General features: G+C 45.3%; 1 protein-coding gene across 2 annotated transcripts in view; it reads left to right on the forward strand.

The window, feature by feature from the left end:
- Positions 1-4,258: 4,258 nt before the first annotated feature.
- The window catches only part of PDGFA (platelet derived growth factor subunit A), a 64,980-nt gene continuing 47,754 nt past the window's right edge, over positions 4,259-21,484 (forward strand). Inside the window, exons 1-2 of one of the 2 annotated variants that reach the window (XM_083711868.1) lie at positions 4,259-6,051; positions 8,389-8,485. In XM_083711868.1, the coding sequence (XP_083567994.1) occupies positions 5,989-6,051; positions 8,389-8,485 (160 nt within the window). In that variant the 5' untranslated portion in view covers positions 4,259-5,988. The remainder of the gene's footprint in view (positions 6,052-8,388; positions 8,486-21,484) is intronic. The other variant, XM_083711867.1, reaches the window with a different exon arrangement.

Here is a 21,484-nt window from a genome sequence, read left to right on the forward strand (position 1 = left end):
AAATAATAAATTTATTATTATTATTATTATTATTATTATTATTATTATTATTCCGAATAGGAGTCCTTGCAAGAACAGGGAAAAGTTGACAGCTGTGGGTTGAAATTGTTTTTTAATGATTTTAGCCCAAAGTTGCTGAGCTTTTTTTAGGGAAATAAAAAATAAACTGCCACAGGGGCCGGATTAAACTGACTGGTGGGCCCCAAAACGGTCTTTGGATATGCCGGTTTTATTCCATTCTCCCGACATTTCCTGACCTGATAATTTCTGCCTTTTAACGGGATCTTTCACACAACTTTAAGAGGTGTCATTTCCATCTGATTCTTTTTTAAAAATAATAATAATAAACTATTTGAAATCTTGTTAATTTAGAAAATCGCAGGAATGTTGCACTGTGTTTTCATGGGAGAAATTTGGGGTGGTATCCTGGCACGCAGTTCTTTCCCACTGTTTAAAAAGCCACTTTTCCATAATGCAACAGGTGTTGCTGCTGCTGCTGCAGTGCAAAAGGGAATGTTTGAAATTGGGACAGAAGCGCGAGGATTATAACCAGGAAAACTAACGCAATAAACCCCAGGTCTGAATGCAGCCATAAAATGGCACTTGTGGTATGCAACAACAGCAGCAAGAATACTCATCACAAAGTATTGGAAGACACAAGATTTACCCACCCGGGAAGAATGGCAGATGAAGTTGATGGACTACGTGGAACTGGAGGAAATGACTGGCAGAATCCGAGACCAGGGAGAAGAGTCGGTAGAAGAAGAATGGAAGAAATTTAAAGACTATTTACAGAAACATTGTAAAATTAAGGAATGTTAGAAGGATGCTGGAATGAAGATAGGTGGTCATAGCAGTAATGTTACAGAATTAAGTAAAATTGGATTATGAATAGGTGAGAATGTAAAGATACAATATATTAAGATAAATTATTAAGATAAAAGTAAAAATGGAAAGGATTTGCTGAAACAATTAACTGAATTATAATACAAAAAAGGGAGGTGTGAGGAGGTCAGAGAAACAAGCAAATGAAAGATAAGATATGGAAAGATCGATTTGTTTTTAATTGTTTTTATTTTTATTTGTATTTTGTATTTTCTGTTTTTTTTTACTTATATTTTTGTAATTCTTTGAAACTAATAAATATTATTTCCCCCCCAAAAAAATGGCACTTGTGATCTCCTGTTTGCATAAACACTTATGTTAAAAATGCAAAGCAGGAATCTATTTTGGTGCTGAGCAGTATATAAAATAATGATAATGATAATGATAATGATAATGATAGGAGAGGGGAATCACCTGCTTGCTTAATCCAAGCATTGACTATAAACTTTATAACCAATTACTCTGAGGAGTAATTCAATAGTAGTCATTAAGTCTCATCCATAGGATGGAAATGGCTGCTTTCATTTGGCTTTTCACCTGTTGTTGGCCTGTTTGTTGGTTGGGGACCATTTGACTGTTTTATGGAAGTGAGGTTGGACTGGATGGAGTGATCAGGAGGCTATAAGGAGAGTGAGGTGCTTATAAGAGCACCACGGTTCCTGAATTCCTGATTTGCATTATTACATGTGAGGCTCTTTTTTTTCTTCTTTTTAAAGATACAGTGGTACCTCAGGTTAAGTACTTAATTCGTTCCGGAGGTCCGTACTTAACCTGAAACTGTTCTTAACCTGAAGCACCACTTTAGCTAAATGGGGCCTCTCGCTGCTGCTGTGCCGCCGGAGCTCGATTTCTGTTCTCATCCTGAAGCAAAGTTCTTAACCTCAAGCACTATTTCTGGGTTAGCGGAGTGTGTAACCTGAAGTGTATGTAACCTGAAGTGTATGTAACCAGAGGTACCACTGTACATATTTTCATGGTGTTGTATTCTGATGTTGTATTTTCATGCATTTTTAAAATATGATTCGCTTTAGTTTTTTTCCTTTGTTTTATGTACATTGTTTTGAGAGGTGGATTGTTTAATTATGTTACATAAAATGGGGTTTTTTTTAAATTATGATTGTGTTATTTATTTGTTGCATTTATATACCACTTTTTCCCCCAGGGAGGCTAGGCCAAAATGATGACTTGCAGAAGGTTATCAAGCAGGGAAGTGAATCCTGGTTTCCCAGGTCCTACCTAATCTGACACTCTGGCTCTTAGCAGTAGCTGCACTGGGTGTGGAATCTGTATTTTTACATCTTTTTTTGTTGTTGAAATATGTAAACCACACACACACACACACACACACACACACATATATATATCTCCAAGTTAGTAATAATAATAATAAATTTTTATTTATACCCTGCCCTTTCTGGTTTAAAAACCCCAGTCTCAGGGCGGCTAACAGCAAATACAAAACATTGATTCGAATGCAACTTAAAAACAGCATAAGCAGCATAAAATACAATATAAAATGCAGCATCAATATCAATAAAATTCAAAAATTCAGGGGGCATTGGGCGGGGGGGAAGGGTTTCTTCATAGAAGAGGAAAGGGGAAAAGGGAATAGAGGATCAGGCTAGTTCAGATTGAAGGCCAGGCGGAATAGCTCTCTTACAGGCCCTATAGGAGGAGATCAATAGATACAACTAAGCCAGGTCAATGCATGGCTAGACCCATACTTTTCTCCCCCATTTATTAATTGATATTTTATCGGGGGGGGGGATCAAATGTAAAACAGTAAAGTGACACAAAAGGAAGAAAAAGGGGGAAAGAACAAAACACAGAACTGTGTAAAGCCGGGGAGGGGGTGGGGAAGGAAACATTATATGAATATATACAAAAAATACCCTAACCCATACATTCTTTTGTAAATTTGTTATCATTATCCTAATACTAATAGGAATATTAATAGTCTACTACATTTTGTATAGATTCGTTCCTAATATTGTCATATTTATCCGAGCAGAGTCTATGTTTGTAAGCAGTCTGCTTGTAGGTTGCAAGTGTTATCATATTATCAAAACAATGGGCTTGGCCCATACTTTGCCACTGGAGAGCAGGACATAACAGGCCTTAACCCCAAACCGTGTCCTTAATACCAAGAAGGGTTTATAAAAAAGTGGTTATGTACACCATACAATTAAAGCACCCACTCCCAATAACTTGGGAACTGTAGTTTATCCCTCACAGAGCCAAAGTTCCCAGCACCCTTCGCAAACTACAGTTCCCGGGATTCTGACAACGGGGTGGGAAGAATGGGCTTTCAATGGACAGGATGTACATTGCAACCAGGACAATTCTGTGAATCGGATGACTTTTTGGTCCCTGAGGCAAAAACTCCAGCTGCCAGCCCAAGGGGGAGAGCCGCCATCTTTTCCTTCCCCTCAGGCAGCAAAATGGGAGCCATTTGTAAGACTGTCACTGAAATAAGAGGAGCTATCCACACTTCCTGGAGGTAAAGGTGAGATAGAAATGCTTTAAATATATTTATTTTTTGATTTCGCTAAGAAGACAGGATTGTTTCTGTTAAGTCACTTCGAGTTGTAGTCTAGCAACACCTGGAAGCCACCAAGCTGGCGAACGCTGCAGGTAAGCAAAACAAGTCACCCCATCCGAGGCATAGCTGGATAGCTCTGTCGGTAAAGCATGAGATTCTTAATCTCAGGGCTGTGGGTTCAAGCTGCATGTTGGGCAAAAGATCCCTGCATTGCAGGAGGGTTGGACTGGATGACCCTCAGGGTCCCTTTATACAGTTCTATGATTTTTAGCTAGGCCTGGGGACACCAGAGCTCAATCCTCACCCAAGCTCGCCGGGTGAACTTGGGCCAGTCGCAGACTCTCAGCCTGTCCTACCTCACAGGGTTGTTGTGAGGCGTGGGTGGGGGGAGAGCCATGTTTGCCACATTGAGCGCCTTGGGAGAAAGGCAGACTATGAATGTGTCATAATAATAATAATGATGTAAACTTCTGACTTGGTGAGACCAACGTGGAAATGCGATCTTTAAAGGCTGAACTCCTCCTCCCTGTTTATCTGGCAGTCAGTCCCATTGAGCTCAGTGGGATCCCCTTTGGCACAGAGACACGTGTAAGGTCTGGGCTGTTTTGCAGTCAAGACTAAAATGAGGAGAGCAACCCTTTCCTCTCCTTTGCAGCTAAAAGCAATTCAAGTACGTTTGAGTACATAATTATATGTAATGTAAGTGTGTGTGTGTGTATATATATATCTAGATCTCTGTATCTGTTTCTATGCATGCTCCCATACAATCCTCGCCCCTGAACCCGGCTGCTGGGAGGCAGAGGGCGTGCTTTTGCTTAATCATGGCGATTCCCTTTCGCCTTATAAATAAAGTACAAGGTGGATTCCTTAAGGTTACAACGGGGGATCTGCGCAGAAGCCTCGTCGGCTGTTGATCCCTCCTTCCCCCTCTCTCCTTCCCTTCCTCCTCCCTCCCCAGTGCCGCAGAGAAACCCGGGGCGAGGTGACAAGGCAGCGCTGGAGGCGGCGGCAAGGAGGCGAAAAAGGGACCCCCCCCTCCCAGACCATTGATATAAAGCAATGCCGGAGAGTTGCGGGGCGCTTGCCAGAAGATCGCCCTCTTCCCGCCCAGCCCTCGGGCTCCGATCTCCAATCCCTTTGCTCCTTCCACCTCCGCCTCTTTTATTTTTATATATATTTGGGGGTGGGGGGCGCGAGGTGGCGCGGACGCCGGTGCGGCGTGGTGCAGCTCGGCGCTGGCAGTGCGGTACGCCGGGCGCCCTAGACTCTCCCTCTCGGCTCGGAAGCGGCAGACCTACACAAGTCTAGGGCCGCCTGCCGGGAGCCGACCACGGTGTAGGGCGGAGGTTGGGGCGGGGGGAAAGAGAATGAGCTGGTGCCTGGGCAGGGACGGGACTCCGCACCGCGCCGTCTGGGGAACATTTTGGAGACTCCAAAAAGGGACGCCGGAGTCCGTGCGCCCTCATGTCTCCGCCTGATCAACCTTGCTGGATTTTTTGCTTTTTAAATTAAAAACCACAGTGACTATTCTATATTTTTTTTTTGCAAAGAATCCGTGCCCAAAGTGGCTCCGTTTCCTCTAGCAAATCTTCCGGTCCTTTTAATATTTTGGTCTTTTCCCCTTCCTCTCCCCCCGAAAAAGCAAACGAACAAGAAGATTCCTGTTTCCTTCGCGGAAGAAGGGTGCACACTTGCAGAAAGGACGTTGATCCTTTATTATTTCTCTCCCCCCCCACCCCTCCTCCCGCTCTCCAACAGAAGTACAGTATATACATGCGAATCTAATATTATCAAAGGGGCGTGGATGCGCCTTGCAGAGAAGGGTGCATTTGCAAAAGATCAGCTAGCGATCTCTCCCCTCTCTCCTTTTCCCATCTCGCTGCGGGGTGGGTGGGTATTTAGAAAGCGGGTTGGGGTGAGCGGTGGGGGGGTGGAGAGAGAGGAAGAGCGATTGAGAAGGAGGGACTGGTAACTCTCCGCATGTCTGGAAGGGGGCGAGCTGTCTCCAGACACAGGTGATGGGCGTTTCGGCGGCCTGCTAGGGTTTCACTTCGCTGCGATCTAAGCAAATATGCAGAAGTACCGGCTGGTTTAGTCCTGCGAAAGCCAAGGGAGGCAACGCGCAGGAGAAGCGAGCGAGCGAGAGGAGCGACAGCGATCAGCTGCAAAGCCCCCTTTTCCCCCACCACCACCCGCGTTTTTTATTTTTGGGAGAGCGAAGCGGGGTGGGGTGGTGGGGGGAAACCAAGAACCGCCACCCCCTTGTAAGCCTCTTCTTCCTTCCTTCTCCCCGTGGCGCCTCTACCCGAGGAGAGAAACACCCGCGCGCAAAAGGAGACCCCGATCGATCCTCTGTGAAATCAATAAATCCAAAGAGAGCAGCCCCCCCCCATCCTCCCCGCCGCCACCCCGATCAGCGCCCAAGCCGGAGAGAACTCCACACCGGTGTGGCGATCCCTCTGAGGGATGGTTGTTATTTTCCCAGCCCAGGGAGGCGGGCTGGTGCTCCTCCTTCGCAGCCCCGTTGAATTGTATTCCTGGCTACAGTGCATGAGACCGCGATGAGGACCTGGGCAGGATTTTGGCTCATAGGCTTGTGCTACCTGGCCCTCGTGCTGGCGGAGGTAGGTGCTTCGCCGTTGGAAATCGGGGGTTTGGAGGTGGGGGGGGGGGAGAGAGATCCGGGCGGCGGCGGCGGCAGTAGCAGGCTCAACATCCCTGTCTTTATTTTATTTTCCTTAAGCCTGAACTATTTCTATAGTTTTGCATGACAAGTGTAATTCTTCCTTCTTCCCCTTTGCTTCTTAATGTTTTGCATGAGAGAGGCTGATCTCTCCAAACCGCCCCCCCCCCAAGCCCAAGTCGGAAGACCTATGTTTGCAATACCATGGATGGCTTTAGCTTCGCCCTAGATGAAGGAGGGAGGGGAAAAGGAGAGAGAGAGAGAGAGAGAGAGAGAGAGACTCGCTTCTAAAATCTTGCAAAAGATCAAGTAGTGAGGGAGTGGTGGTAGTGGTGGTGGAGAGCCGCTTGTCACGTTAAAATGCATGGCTGCGATCCGAATTAAGATCGTGCAGCACGCTGGTTTCCCCGGGGCTGGCATGGAGGCGGGAGGTTGCACTGCTTGCTGTGTGTGCCCTTACACGCGTGTAAAACGTGCGAGCGTTCGAACGCGAGTTGCAAGTCCCCTGGAACGGTTTGCAAACGGCGCCCTGGGTCGGCGCGAGTGCCGCCTGGCGAGCGGGGTGGAGAGGCGAGTTGGGAAGAGGGATTTTAATAGCGCGGTTTCCTGTTAATGAGAAGCTAGCATGAATCTGCTAAAATAGAATAATAATGAAGCAATTAGGCTAGTGGGTTTCTAATTGATGTAGCAGAGCCTTGCTTTGGCATTCCGGAGGGAGCGGCGCCATCCACCTTAGGAATTCACTTTATAAGGTCAGAAGAGATAAAATCATAGCGTGTTTACTTGGAAGCGTATCCCACTGAGTTCAGTGGGTCCACCTGCCCTGACCAAAGTAGGTGCACTGTTTAGGATTCCGGATTTATTTGGGGGAAAAGGACGAGTTCCCTCTAAGCCTGCTTATTGCTCTTTATGGGCATATTTTGGATTTTCACGGGCGTAGTTTTGGATTTGATAAAATCTCTCCCTCTCCTCTCCTCTTCCAATTTTGAGGATTATTACAGGTGGCCATTTCTGGGGGAAAGAGATGTGGGAATTAAATGACTTATAAGGAAGAACATCTCTTTTTAAAGGTACACTGGATTGACCTTGCTTGTAAACACTGTGATGTGTAAAATTATAGCTCCCAAAGCAGCTTTTTTGCAGTCTTCCGACGTGGGAAACCTGTAGGATCGTATTAGTTCTGGATCTATAATCTCCCCCTCCCTCTGTCTCTCTCTGTCTCCCCCTTCCTTCGCATTCCCAACCAGACAGATATATTTTTTTTTAAGTGAGGGGGAGTTAAGTACTAAGCTGACACCAATGCCAACCTAAAACTTTATTACTGTGCTAACTTTCCTGCTGCTGAAAAGAAATGCATGGATAAATATCTCTTACACTGCAAACCGAGTGTGTGTAATTAAGAAAGAGAGGCGATTTTCAAGTACATACGTAGGAGGAGGGGGAGGAGGAAAGTCCTTCCTGGTCTGATCCAATGCATGTTTGCAAAGCCCTGTCTGAGTTCAAGAGGACTTACTCCCCAGGGAGAGCTCATAGGATTGCCTTCTCGGAAAGGCTCCCAGAAGTTGGCTGGGTTACTGAGCTGTGCTGCCTTTAAACTTGATCTATCTCATGCCGTGGGGTTTTTTTTAACGATGGTGCCCTTCTCCCTTCCCCAACAGCCCAATCCTAAACAGGGTTACTCAGGAATCAGTTCTATTCATTTTGCACAGGACTTACTCCCAAGTAAGTGTGCGTGAAATGGCAGCTGAGCAGCCTGTACCTGTATACGGTTACTAATTCCTGCAGAATTCAATAGGATTTACTTCCAATGAAGTGTGCTTGGGATGTGAGTCAAAAACCAACCAACCAGTGTTTCCCCCCCCTTTTTTTTTGCCTTTCAAACTTGCTGGACTTCCTCCGAAATCAAGGCAGCAAAATTCCCTGGGTGAGAAACACAGTCTTTCTGACCCCCTCCTCACAATCAGGTGGGGCCCCAAACAGTTTCCAACCTCCTGGCGAATGCAGGCAAAATGTAGGCACCTGCCAGATAGCAGCAGAGTTTCATGGCAAGGATTTGTGTTGCTTGGTGCAATGCTGGATGCGGCTTCAAAATGATGATCATGATGATTTAAATTGCCTTTTAGCAGTTGGAGGAAGGGGGGAGAGTAGATTAGAGAGCAGGTGAAGAGGCTAGAGTAGCCACAAGACGCAACCCTACAGGCTGTACTCCGAAAGTGTTTTTGGAGTGAGAAGAGAGAGCGATCAGCCTGTGTCTGTCTGTCTGTCTTCTTTTTTTAAGGAAGCTGAGATCCCTCAAGAGGTGATTGAAAGGCTGGCTCACAGCGAGATCCACAGCATCCGTGACCTGCAGCGCCTCCTGGAGATTGACTCCGTAGGTAAATTATTTCCATGCTTTTCCCCCTTACTTTCTGCTTTTTTGAGATGATAAACGAATTGCCAGTTAAATCCATGTCATCTTACGAAACGGTCAAAGAGAAAAAGAGAGAGATACTGCTTTGGGGAGTGATGCGTTTTCCTTAAAAATCTCTGTGGGGAGTCACCGGCGGCTCTGCACATGGGACCGATGCTTTCCAAATGTCTTCTGTCCACTCTTAAATTCGCTCCTGCTTTGGGCAGGCAGATGGAACCCAAAGGTCAGCTTTCAGGGATGCAGGCTGAGTCAGGCATTTTTCCCGAGCCGCGGGAACATTTCGGCCTCAGGACAGAGAGTCACTGCTTCCAGCCCGGCCCAGCGTTGTATTTTGAGTTCCTGCACGTCTGTGTGTATAGGGGATGCATCTTAAAAACATGGCAACCTTGCTGGATTGAAGGAAGGAGTGGTCTGGCTTGGTTTATTGGCCTTTTCCTGGGTGCTTCTACAAACAGGGTTTGAAGCAGTCGCCTTCCCCAGAAGGCTGCTCCCCAGGCAGCCTGAATTCTGCAGTCCAGAGCCTTTGGAGCTTGGCCCCCTGCTTTGCCATTATGGCTAGCAGCGCTTGCGTGTCTGACCAGATCAGTTGTGCTCATGCTTTTGAATTGTTGGTTGTGCGGCTGTGATTGTGTTTGACATCCAGTGACGGAACTCCTGCTTTCGGTGGTCTACATGAGCAGAGAACTTCTGCTGCTGTAGTTGTTTTTATTTTTTGGCATTTGTGCCTTGCCTTTCTTCAAAGCAAGAATTGTGAAATTCTACTGTGACTTTTCATTTATATGGCACAAAATGTGGAAAATGTACTTTATACTCTTTATTGGGTTCACATGTGCAGTAATCTTAGTTTGTGTTGTGCAGGTTTTTGTTTTGTTTTGTTAATGAGGATGACAGCTAAGGCCTAACTAAGTTGGACTTTGAACTCACATGGTTGCACCCAATGTTTGTCCCACTCAGAATAGACCTTCCAGTAGCACCTTAAAGACCAACTTAGTTGGTCTTTAAGGTGCTACTGGAAGGAATTTTTTTTGTTTTGACTATGGCAGACCAACACGGCTACCTATCTGTAATCAGAATAGACCTGTTAAAATTAATCAACACAGTTCTCGTTGGCCCACTGATTTCAGTGGTGCAACTCAGAGTAGGACTTAGTTGGATGCAAGCATTCTGCCCATCTATAAAATCAAAATGTTCCCCTACTTTTGATTGGACAGATTTAGTGTTGATTCACCCATGCTTTTACCATCACGTGATTTTCCTCCCTTCAGCAGGCAATCCTTTCCTGGAAGTAAGCCCCATTGTAGGGAGGCCTACCTGTGAGTAGGCATGCAGAAGATTACCTGAGGGCTGCTGGCTTAATGTGTGAAGTTCCACCCAAAAGTATTGTGTTTGGATTGAGTCAATACGGAAATTCTGTCTGCCGTGTTAGCTGATGTTACAGTCATCAAGTGATGAATGGGTCTGGGTGAACCATGGAATTTCAGGTGCCACAGGCAAACTTCGATAGGGGATCCTGTGGACGTGGTGGCTCTTTCCTAATGTAAAAATGGGGTATTTATTTGTGTGTAGAGTTCCCAACTGGCCTTCTCTTGCAAGATATTATACCTGTGTGTCAGAACTCTACGCTTTGCATGATCAGCAGTGCAGCTTCAATATAGCCTCATAATTTAAACCTCCCCACAATCCAGCAGTATTGTAGGTGGCTGTGACTTTTATATGTTCAAGATAATTTCCTTAGCCAGGAAGAACTCCCACCACATTGCCTCTAATTCATGCCACTGTGTTGTTATCTTCAAGATCTATTGCCTTGGGTTCATTTGTAAAAAAATATTCCAAGTCGTGTTTATGAATGAAGTCATGTCTCTACAAGATGGTGGTGGCTGCTTTCTTCTTCTTCTCCAGTGAAAGGAAAAATAAACTCCTTCCTTTTGACTTGAAACAGAAAGCCTGCTCCATTGAGCTTCCAAACAATTAGCATTCACATTTTTATTCTTTATTAAATAGCCCAAGGTTATTTTCTGCATCATTAGATCTACAAATGCTTCGAAGGGCAAACGTGCAATTTGCTAATATTTCTGAACTGCAACAGACCCATCCTGCTATTAAATCTGATCTCTCACAGTTGTCACTGTCGGGTCCAAGCAGATTTCACGATTATGTACTATGCCGGGAGTGATTGCTTTGTTTATTTTGCAAAAAAAATATGAAAGGGGAGGAAAAAAATGGCATATTTATTTATTTATTCTTTTAAAGGCAAGGGAAGTCTCTACCAACCTTGTATCCTGAGTCAGGAATCTGGCATGTCGCTGCTTGTGTTGTTAATAGTGGAGCTGCTCCATTTAAACAAAGACTGCATAGTTGCTATGCTTTTTTTTTTTCTTCCAAAAAAATAAAATTGCAGGGGCCCTTTGAAAGTTCCTCCTGAGTTACTGCACAGATACACACCCCCTCAGGAGAAGTGCTCTAATTTCAGTGGGCCTACTCTAGGGGACATAGTGTCAAGTTTGCATCCAAAAGGCAGGATCCACTGGGAACAGTTTTCCTTGGCAAGTCTTACTTCCATAGAGCTGCAGAAGTTGCAACCAAAATGACTGTGTGTTTCCTTGCAAGGGCAGGTCAGGGCATTTGGGGGAGTGGGGCAGGAGGAAGACCACTAACAGCACAGTCCTGTTGCAATATCTGCTGTGAGGTCAGCCCTGCTGGGTTCAATGGGAGTTGGTCCCAGCTAAGTGTGAAGCCCATCAAAGAGTATGATAGAGCAGGAGTGGCCCACCTGTGGTCCTCAGGATGTTGTTGGATTGCAGCTCCCATCAGCCAAAGTCAGCATGGCCAGTTGTCAAGGATGATGGGAGATGTAGTCCTGGCAACATAAGGGCGGCGTCCTTCCTTGCTGTGTAACACCTGCTCCACGCCGGTTGTGAAATGGAAAACTTAATGAATCTGAATGTTTGGGTAAAACAAAGCAAGTCTTCACCCAAATTCTAATGAATGTATCAAAACCACCGTCTTCAGGTATTTAACAGGAGATCAGACAAATTTTGGGGGAAAGAGGTCTGTGACTGGCTGCTAGCCATGATAACTGCATAGCAGATGTAGGGAACTTTGGGGTCTCTCAATGTTGCTGAACTACAATTCCCATCATCCTTGGCAAGCGTGGTTTTGTTGGCTGAGGAAGATGGGAGTTGTAATTCCACGGCACTTGGAAGGGCTAAAAGTCCCCCAGACTTACTATATATAGGGTTGTATTCCAGTGTTAGTCATACTCAAGAGTAGACCCGTTGAAATGAATGGGCCCAAGCAAGTTAAGGCCATTAATTTTAATGGGTCTGCTTGGAGCATGATTAATGTTGGATCTAATCCAAGGAACCCTAATAGCTACTTAGAACCTCCATGTTCAAGAGCAGTTATACCACCAGGAGGTAAGAGATGGGCAACAGTCTTCATTGCCTTCATAGCCTCCTCTGGATTTCCTAGACTTGTCTGGTTAGGAAGCAGGATTAGGTGGGCCTTTAGAATCCTATGTCAAGACCCTCAGAGATCTGTCTAGCCCACCAAGCTGCTTATTAGAATTGTCATAAGAATGCAAGAAGAGTCTTGCTGGCTCAGTCCAGAGGTCATCTTGTCCAGTGATCCTGTTCTTAAAGTGACCAGTCAGATGCTGATGGGCAGTCTACAAGCAAGGCATGAACACTGTTCCCACTCAGGTTCCTGATGATTCTATGGTTTTGAGAGACATATTCTACCCAGTAGTGACGGTAGTGCAATCTTCTTTTAATCCAAGGAGTTGTGACCTGGAGCAAGTGAAGCTGCCGCTAAGCCAATATGCAAAGTTCCCTCCCCACACCCCTAAGTAACTCCTCACTTCAGTTAGGATTAAGGAGCAGGTGTAACATAGTGGCTGAAGGAACTAAACCGAGAGCATCTCTGCTTTAACACTATAGTGTTATGTATGCTGGTGTGGAAGTAAGTCTCATAATGCAAAGTGCGCTTAGATTGCACATCTCACCTTGTCCTTGAACTCACTGAGTGTCCTTAGCAGGGTCTCCTGAAGCGCATAAGAAGAACCCAGCTGGAACAGGACCAAAGGGCCGTTCAGTCCAGTACCCAGTTCTCCCAGTGATCAGTCAGAGGCATGTGGAAAGCCCAAAAGCAGGACACGAGCACAAGGTCCTTGCCCTTTCCTGCTCATGTTCCCCAGCATCAGATATTAGGGACTTACTGTCCCTGATACTGAAGGTATTGTCTGAAGGAACATGAAGCCACCACCTTGCTGAAGCTAAGCAGGTCTGGGTCTGGTCAGTGTCTGGATGGGTGACCACCTAGGAACTACATGTACACTTCTTTGGGTTCCTTGTATGTAGGAACAAAATAATGAGCCTCTTGGGCTTGCTGATAAGAAGGTCAGCAGTTCGAATCCCTGTGACGGGGTGAGCTCCCATTGCTCCGTCCCAGCTCCTGCCAACCTAGCAGTTCGAAAGCACACCAGTGCGAGTAGATAAATAGGTACCACTGTGGCGGGAAGGTAAATGGCATTTCCATGCTCTCTGGTTCCGTCATGGTGTTCCGTTGCACCAGAAGTGGTTTAGTCATTCTGGCCACATGACTCGGAAAGCTGTCTGTGGACAAATGCCGGTTCCTTCTGCCTGAAAGCGCCGGAACCCCATTGTCACCTTTGACTGGACTTCACCATCCAGGGGTCCTTTAACTTTTACCTTTGGTTAGTGGTCAGGATTCAAATCTCCACTCAGTCATGAAGCAAACTCACTTCATGCATATTTTTACCTGCCCCCACCATGTCCCCAATAGTTCTGTTGGTTAGAGCATGGTGCTGATAAGGCCAAGGTTGCAGGTTCAAGACAGCTGCATGTTCCTGCATTGCAGGGGGTTGGACTGGATGACCCTCAGGGTCCCTTCCAGCTCTGCGATTCCATGATTCTCTGTCCTCTCCTATTTGCCTCTTTTATTTTGCTGTTAACCAAGAAGCCCCAAATGTTGCAAACTTTCCTTATGTGGGGGCTGGCCTCAGCCGCTTGACCACTGCGTCTGACAAAATATTTTCGGAAGTCTACAAGCAGGGTGTGAAGGTAACAGCCCTCAACTTTTGCATGCATGAGACCATAAAGAGAACTTGCTGGATCCGGCCAGTGACCCATCGAGTCCAGCTTCCTGTTCTCACAGTGGCCAACCAGATGTCTGCGGGAAACCCAGAAGCAGATCCTGAGGACAAGAGCAGTCTCCCCTCCTGTAGTTTTCGGCAACGGCATTTGGGAGCACTGCTGCCTGCAGCTGGAAGCAGAACATAGCCTTTGTGACTAGTAGCCATTGATATTCTTCTCCATGAATTTGCGCAATCCTATTTTAAGCCATTCAAGTTGGTGGCCATCACTGTTTCCCATGGGAGCAAGTTCCATAGTTAACCTTGCTCTGTGCGAAGGAAGTACAGTGGTACCTCGGGTTACAGACGCTTCAGGTTACAGACTCCGCTAACCCAGAAATAGTACCTCAGGTTAAGAACTTTGCTTCAGGATGAGAACAGAAATCGCGTGGGAGACCCCATTAGCTAAAGTGGTACCTCAGGTTAAGAACAGTTTCAGGTTAAGAACGGACCTCTGGAACGAATTAAGTACTTAACCTGAGGTACCTCTGTATTTTCTTTTACCTGTTTCCATACGTACTCAAGTCAAGTTGTTCACGTCTTTGTTGAGCCTTCCTGATCTGACAGGGCTGTGATATCATCTTCTTGTGGGGCCTTAGCCTGACAGTGCTATCCTGTGGCACCATCCTACTGTCAGGGTTGGTAGGAATTGGCACTGAAAATACTGTGTGGGCTGCTTTGAAGGAATTCTTGTGTAGGTTCCGCGTGTTTATGAAAGGCATAAGGCATTCCTTGGACTGGCATGTTATTTTGGAACAAAGGATGCTTTGCAAGCGGACAGCTTCGATACATAATTTGTGAGAAGCCAGGAGTATTTTATTGTGCAGCTGTAGATCAGCACGAGAAGGCCCCGGTGTCTTCTTGAGTTGCCAAGATCTGATTCTGCCCCCCGTGACATTTCTGTAGTTTTTGCTTGCCATCTGAGGAGCAAACTCAGAAGCTCAGGAATGTCCAGAGAGTTTTGGTTTTTTTACATCTCCCTTTTAAAACTGCATATCACAAATTATCCACGCAGACTCAAGTGTGTGTACAATTTTTTAAAAAAAATTAAAAAACCCACGTAAACGGCAAAGAACGTAGTCTGTCAATTACGTTGTGTTCTGTTGGGTTTGGGCTTCTGAACCTAGTGATAGTCTCAGATTCTATAGACCTTGATGTGCCAGCCAGGTTGGGATGAATGCCCATCCCCAACCCAAATTTCTTCATTAAATATCCAGCACGACTGGACTCTTGTCAACAAAATGGTCCCTTTCATTTATTGGAGGTACTCATGCGAGTAAATACTGGTTTCTTAAGGAAGGATTTAATATTGTGTTTTAATTGTTGTTACCTGCCCCTGGGACCATTGCATGAAGGATAGGTAATAAATGATGGTGGTGGTGGTCCTGAATGGGGAAATTGTGCCCCTGAAAGACCAGGTGCGCAGCCTGGGAGTCATTTTGGAATCACATCTGTCCTAAATGCAGGTCAGTTCTGTGTCCAGGGCAACTGACCAGCAGCTTCATCTGGTAGGCAGGCTGAGACCCTACCTGCCTGCACACTGTCTCGCCAAAGTGGTGCATGCTCTAGTTATCGCCTGCTTGGACTACTGCAATGTGTTCTACGTGGGGCTATCTTTGAAGGTGACCTGGATACTGCAACTAATCCAGAATTGACAGCTAGATTGGTGACTGAGAGTGGCTGCCAAGACTACATAGAAGGAGCATCTCCACCCACATCGTTCTGCCCAGAGTTCCAGCACTGAGGGCCTTCTGGTGGTTTCCTCACTGCGAGAAGTGAAGCTACAGGGAAGCAAGCAGAGGGCCTTCTCGGTAGTGGTGCCCGCCCTGTGGAACGCCCTCCCATCAGATGCCAAGGAAATAAACAACAATTTGACTTTTAGAAGACATCTGAAGGCAGCCCTGTACAGGGAAGTTTAATGTTTGAAATTTTATTCTGTTTTTAGTCCTCTTTTGGGAGCCCCCCAGAGTGGCTGGGGAGACCCAGCCAGATGGGTGGGGTATAAATAATAAAATTATTATTCTTATTATTATTGATTTGTTGGTGCCCTCTCATTCCCTGGCTGTCCCAAGGAGCCTCCTGTTCTTCAACAGGAGTGTCTCGCTTTATGGAATTCAGGAAGGAGAATTGTGATTAAAAACAGCCCCTTTCTCTTTTGCGTTTTGTTGGGTGAAAGAGTTTTCTCTTGCTTTGCAACAGATTCTGATGCTGCATTTTAGAGGATGAACGGCTGATAATGCCTTCATAAAATTAGAAACCACACCCCCAGATCATCTGCCATCATGTTAAGAATAATCAGCATTCAGCAACACAACGCTTTAATCAATCTTTCTGACTTTTTTTTATCGCAAAAAGGCCAGATTGTTCTTTTACGGTCTGGTCTTGTAAAACAATGGAAACTCTCGTTGGAGTTTTAACAGGAAGATTTGGGTTTTGGGCAGAGTTAACTACTGTCTGATCCAGCAGAGCATTATGTGGGTAGTGTTCTGTTTGCTTAGAATGATTATTGTATACCGGTCACTCGCAATCATTTTTTCAGGTCTCTGTTCATCACTGTAGCTTTTTGGTTGACCACTGTGTGAAATAGGATGCTGGATTTCTTGGCATTTAGTCTGATCAAGCAGAGTTTTTTTCTTATCATCTGAAATCCCATCATATCTAGGGAATTAAGAGTGCAAATTCAACAAGTATTCCTCCCAACTTCCGAGCACGTCGCTGCCTAATGCCGGATTGCTCTTCACCACCTCCTTTCTGTGACATCAGAGCAGCTAAGCCAATGGCAGCTGCCCAGGCTCACTGTGACATAAGAGCTGATTAGCCAATCACATCATCAAGAGAGGCAGGGCGATAAGAGAACTAAGAGGTCAAGGAGGAGTTTGGCAGAGTGAAGTGGTGAGAAATGGAGGTGAGGAAGGGGCAGCTGGAGAAAGTAAATATATCTCTTTACAGTAAGCTGTCTCATATGGTGACTGCAACCTGGGCATTCACAATAGCAATGGACAGAGGAAGAGAAGGCAAGAAAGCTGGGCAGAAAGTAGCATTACAGAATCACTGCTTGATGAGTTATAGCTTTCCAGAGTGCTGATTGATAAGAACAACCTGTTGCACAGGATTCATCTGCATTTCAGGAGCGGGAAAACTCTTCAGCTCTGATGGCCATTATGAATCCTTGCCAACTCTCATTACTCACTCAAACTATACTGCCTTTTGTGTGTGACCATTGCAAGGCTGCGTACAGAAATTACATTACAGCTTCCTTGCAGGATAGCAAATGGAATTAAATAAGTAGCAAGAAATTAATGTAATGGCTCTACCAGTGTGGTGTGGTGGTTCAGAGCAGTGGACTCGTAATCTGGTGAACCGGGTTCGCTTCCCCGCTCCTCCACATGCAGCTGCTGGGTGACCTTGGGCTAGTCACACTTCTCTGAAGTCTCTCAGCCCCACTCACCTCAGAGAGGGTTTGTTGTGGGGGAGGAAGGGAAAGGAGATTGTTAGCTGCTTTGAGACTCCTTAGGGTAGTGATAAAGCGGGATAGCAAATCCAAACTCTTCTTCTTCTACACATCTGGGACTCTTGTTGCCAGACAGCAACCAGTGGACCTTCTGCATTGATCAATGTGGTGCACAAAGTGATGTACAGATTATGGACTTGTTTACGTCCATTGTGTGGGCCAATTCTTCAAAGAAATCATTGAGAATGACTTCAAAAGAAGAATATGAAAATGCCATGAATTGGGCCCTCTTGCTTGCCTCCTCCTTGTTTTTCACTAGCTCCTCTTGCATTTCCTGCATTGCAAAGAGTTGGACTAGACGGCTTGTCAGGGTCCCTTCCCTCAGATATTTCTCTGTTGTCACCTGAGGGCCACCAGCCTTGTGTGAAGGGATATTTGCAAGATAAAGGCAGAGCTATTGCACTGCAAATGTTCCATGGGTACTTGCAGGCATGTGTGGTGGTTCTGTATGGTCTACTTTTCATGTGGGCTGTTAGTAACAAACACACCTCTCGTCCACCAAAACGAAGATCGCATGCTGTTACTATGACCTCTTTTAATCTTCTAAAACAGCGTGCCTACTGTTCAGAATATAGCAGACAGTATTCCCAAGCTTCCCTCAGCCGGGCACAAACCTGATCTGACCCTGAAGCTACATCAGCACCCTCCCCTTTGGTGGAGTAGTTGCTGCTGTTTCTGCTAACGTTGTTTATTTATTTAATTTTAAAAAGGGAAGAAAAAAAGATTCTTCAAGGTGACTTATGGAGGCAGTCCAGAATTCCATCCTCCTGGCTGTTTGCCACCACAGGAGATGTAAACACAATTAATTGGTTTGCTTAGCATTCTCAGTAGTTCACTATTTTCTGGAAAAAGAAACAGTTGTTTTAAAAATAATGACAACTTGATTGTGCTCCGATGGTGGAGGCTTAACCCTCTCCATCAAAAACAGAAACCCAACAATATTGGCTGCTTTCCTAGGGGACACTCTGTACATGGCCTGTGGAAATAATAATAGGTTTTTGGCAACAAAGTTTGCAATTCTAATTTGGAACCTGGCTTTCTTGGACCCCAGCTGCATGACTATTGCTCTCACAAGAGATTTCCATGTGCAGCATGTGTGTGCGTGTTGATAGAGGGAGCCCTGCCCCCGAGAAGTTTGAAACATTTTTTGTTCTGCCCCCTGACTTAAGCTTGTTCATTCTTCATTGCCATTCTTGGGCATCTTGCTCACCCACAAAAATCAAAGAGTGTGCCTAATATTTTGGAAATCTAATCCATTGCAGTCCTTTGCTGATTTAAACCTGGGTAGAGAGGTAGTAGATTAGGCAATTCCTCAAAGAGGTAATGTGTAAGAATGGTATGATAGCATCTTCTCGTGAGCCACCTGGAAACTGTCAGTTTTTAGAGCAAACCTCTGTATTTTTACTCCCTGCCTCCAGGCATAGTCAGGAATGCTTACATGCTATCATGGTATTCTTTCTGGTTAAGTCATTGACTGAATAACACTAGATAGATGCAACGTACTTTTGCTATTGTGATATTATTATTATTATTATTATTATTATTAGATTATAAGTTCAATGTAATGGATCACTGAGTTAGGGGCGAGTTGGGTGCATTTCTTTAAAAATCTACAATGCCAACTCAGAGTGACTGCTCTTACCCAAGGCTTTGTTGAGGGTATTTGTGGGAAATCCACTGGGCTCTGTTTGGCTGAATTCTTTGAAGGCAAAAGTCAAGAATTTCATAACATGAGCATGGCATCAAAGGACCCTCGAGGCTTTGTTTTTGCGCACAAGCCCTCCACCTTGCAAGCCTTCCAATTGTTTGCTTTGAGTAGGTACAGCAGCTATTGTCTCTTGTCTGCTGAATTTCTGCCTAAATAATGAAGCTTCCTTGGCAGCTGGGTTGCTTCCAGATGTTAGCAGTATCCCTTACACTGCAGCGGTTCTCAACCTGTGGATCCCCAGATGTTGTTGGACTACAACCCCCATCATCCCTGAGCTCTGGCCTTGCTAGCTAGGGATGATGGGAGTTGCAGTCCAACAACATCTGGGGACCCACAGGTTGAGAAAGGCTCCTTACAGTATTGCTGTTCGGCTTCAAGCAGCATGGCAACTGTTTGCAGAGCTCTGGAATCCAAATGACATTGTATGAGAGCCCCCTTTCCCCGGGCACAATTTTCTTTTTTGGACTGAGGTTCCTGTTATGAACCATGCTCAGCTTCAAGGGGGATTCTGGTATCTGTGAATATTCATTGAGTCCAAAGCAAGCAGTGAGATATGTCTGCCTAATGGATTTATTAATCGGATACACAGGCTGCATTCATCCCACATCTTTAAAGCATCATGATACTGCTTTGAATACACATGACATGGCTTCCCCCAAAGGATTCTGGGAGCTGTAGTTTGTTAAGTGTTAAGTTTGTTAGGAGACCCCGATTCCACAGAGCTACAGTTCCCAGAGTTCCTGTGAAGAGGGATTTTTTGGAAACTGTAGTTCTGGGCGGGGAATAAGGGTCTGCTAAACTAGTGTTTCCCAACCTTGGGCCTCCAGATGTTTTTGGCCTACAACTCCCATCATCCCTAGCTAGCAAGACCAGTGGTCAGGGATGATGGGAATTGTAGTCCAAAAACAGCTGGAGGCCCAAGGTTGGGAAACACTGTGCTAAACCACCCCCAGCTCCCTAAAACAACAGCATGCATTTGTTGACCAAGAAAATGATGAGGGACTGAATTAGATGGATTGTTTCTGACCATTGGCCTTTGTGTTTGGGGCTATGCCCACTGCCCCTGTTGTAAGCCTAGAGGCCTAGTTATAAAGGCTAGGGCTAAATACAGGCCTCAAGTATTGCTATTACTCTTAGTAATAAATTTATTGCCTGCCTTTCACCAGCAGGTCCCAGGCTGGGTTACAACAAATTAAAGTCCAGTATTCAAAAAGTTAAAACAGATTACTGGCGCAGGAATAGGCTGGGTTCTCAAAACACACATGTCATATTTCAAAGAACCAGGGTAAAGAGTTTTCAGTATTCGCCAAAATTTGTATGGTGAAGATGCCAGATGCAGAATCAAGAGAATTAGGTGCATGTGAGGGGCCCAGATCAAGGCTGTGGGTATCACTTGGCAATATTTTGGCACTTGTTAAGACCCTAGCTGCCTGGCAGGCCCACCACTAATGCCTGCCCTGAAGCCCCTCCTAAACTTTTTTTTTTTAATCAATGAGAGGAGACTAGGTCTAGCTGCCATTATAATTCCCCACAGCAGCATTTCATTATGGCATCTTCCTAATGGGAGTTTCTATGAACCACTTTTGTATCTGCGGAGTGAAGATACAGTTTCGTTGCCCATGAAAATATACACACTCGTGACATCTTAAGTGTAAACGTTTATTTAGTGTCTGTTTTGAACGCTGCACTTAAAACGTTTTTTGGATTAGTCATCAGCCTTTGTGGAAGTGGATGACCTGGTTAGCTTTGGAGAATATGAAGGAGCTGTCTTGTAGTTGAGATGTGGGAATCTGGAGTATATCAAAAGCCGTTGATCTGCCCAGCTCAGTAAAACTGGCAGTAGCATACCCTCCAGTATTTCTTCAATGAAAATAGGGATGCCCTATTCAATAATAATAATAATAATAATAATAATACTCCACCCATCTGACTTGATTGCCCCAGTCACTCTGAGCAGTTTCATAATAAAACATTAAATATTTTTTTACAACTACCCTGTACAGGGCTGCCTTCAGATGTCTTCTAAAGGTTGTATAGCTACTTATCTCCTTGGCTCAGGGGTCGCACAAGCTTGCAGGATTTTGGGCAGCTGCCTTTCCCAGCCCTACCTAGAGATGCTGGGGCTCAAACCTGAGATTTTCCACCCTCTCTTGCCCTCCCTGAGCCCAAACCATTGGTCTGTGTGGTCCAATACAGTTCACTCTGAAGCTGCGAAAGTGCAAGATGATGCGTTTGACTTGTTCTGTAAAAAAAATAAAAAATGCAGGGAGAGATTTCCCCCCTTAGCTCTCCTGTTTATAGGAGATCCTGCAGGAGGTTATAATACAAAGCTCATTGAATAGAATCTGTCCTTGCAGCTGCTAGTGAGAGATTTTGGGGATCAATAGAAGAATAACCTTGCTCCCCATTTGTGGAACTGTGGCTTAGCTGTGTTGTGTCTGGACCTGGCAGATGATGAAAGCTGTAAATGGGGAACTGTGGCCTCCGTAGATTATTTGACTCTCAAACTCCTATTAGCCCTAAATAGCAAGGCCAGCAGGCAAGGGTGATGGGAATTGTAGTCCGACAGTGTTTGTAGAGCCACAGGTTCCCC

Source organism: Podarcis gaigeae (genome assembly GCF_964106915.1).
Source record: "Podarcis gaigeae genome assembly, chromosome: 14".
Classification (NCBI taxonomy): Eukaryota; Metazoa; Chordata; class Lepidosauria; order Squamata; family Lacertidae; genus Podarcis; species Podarcis gaigeae.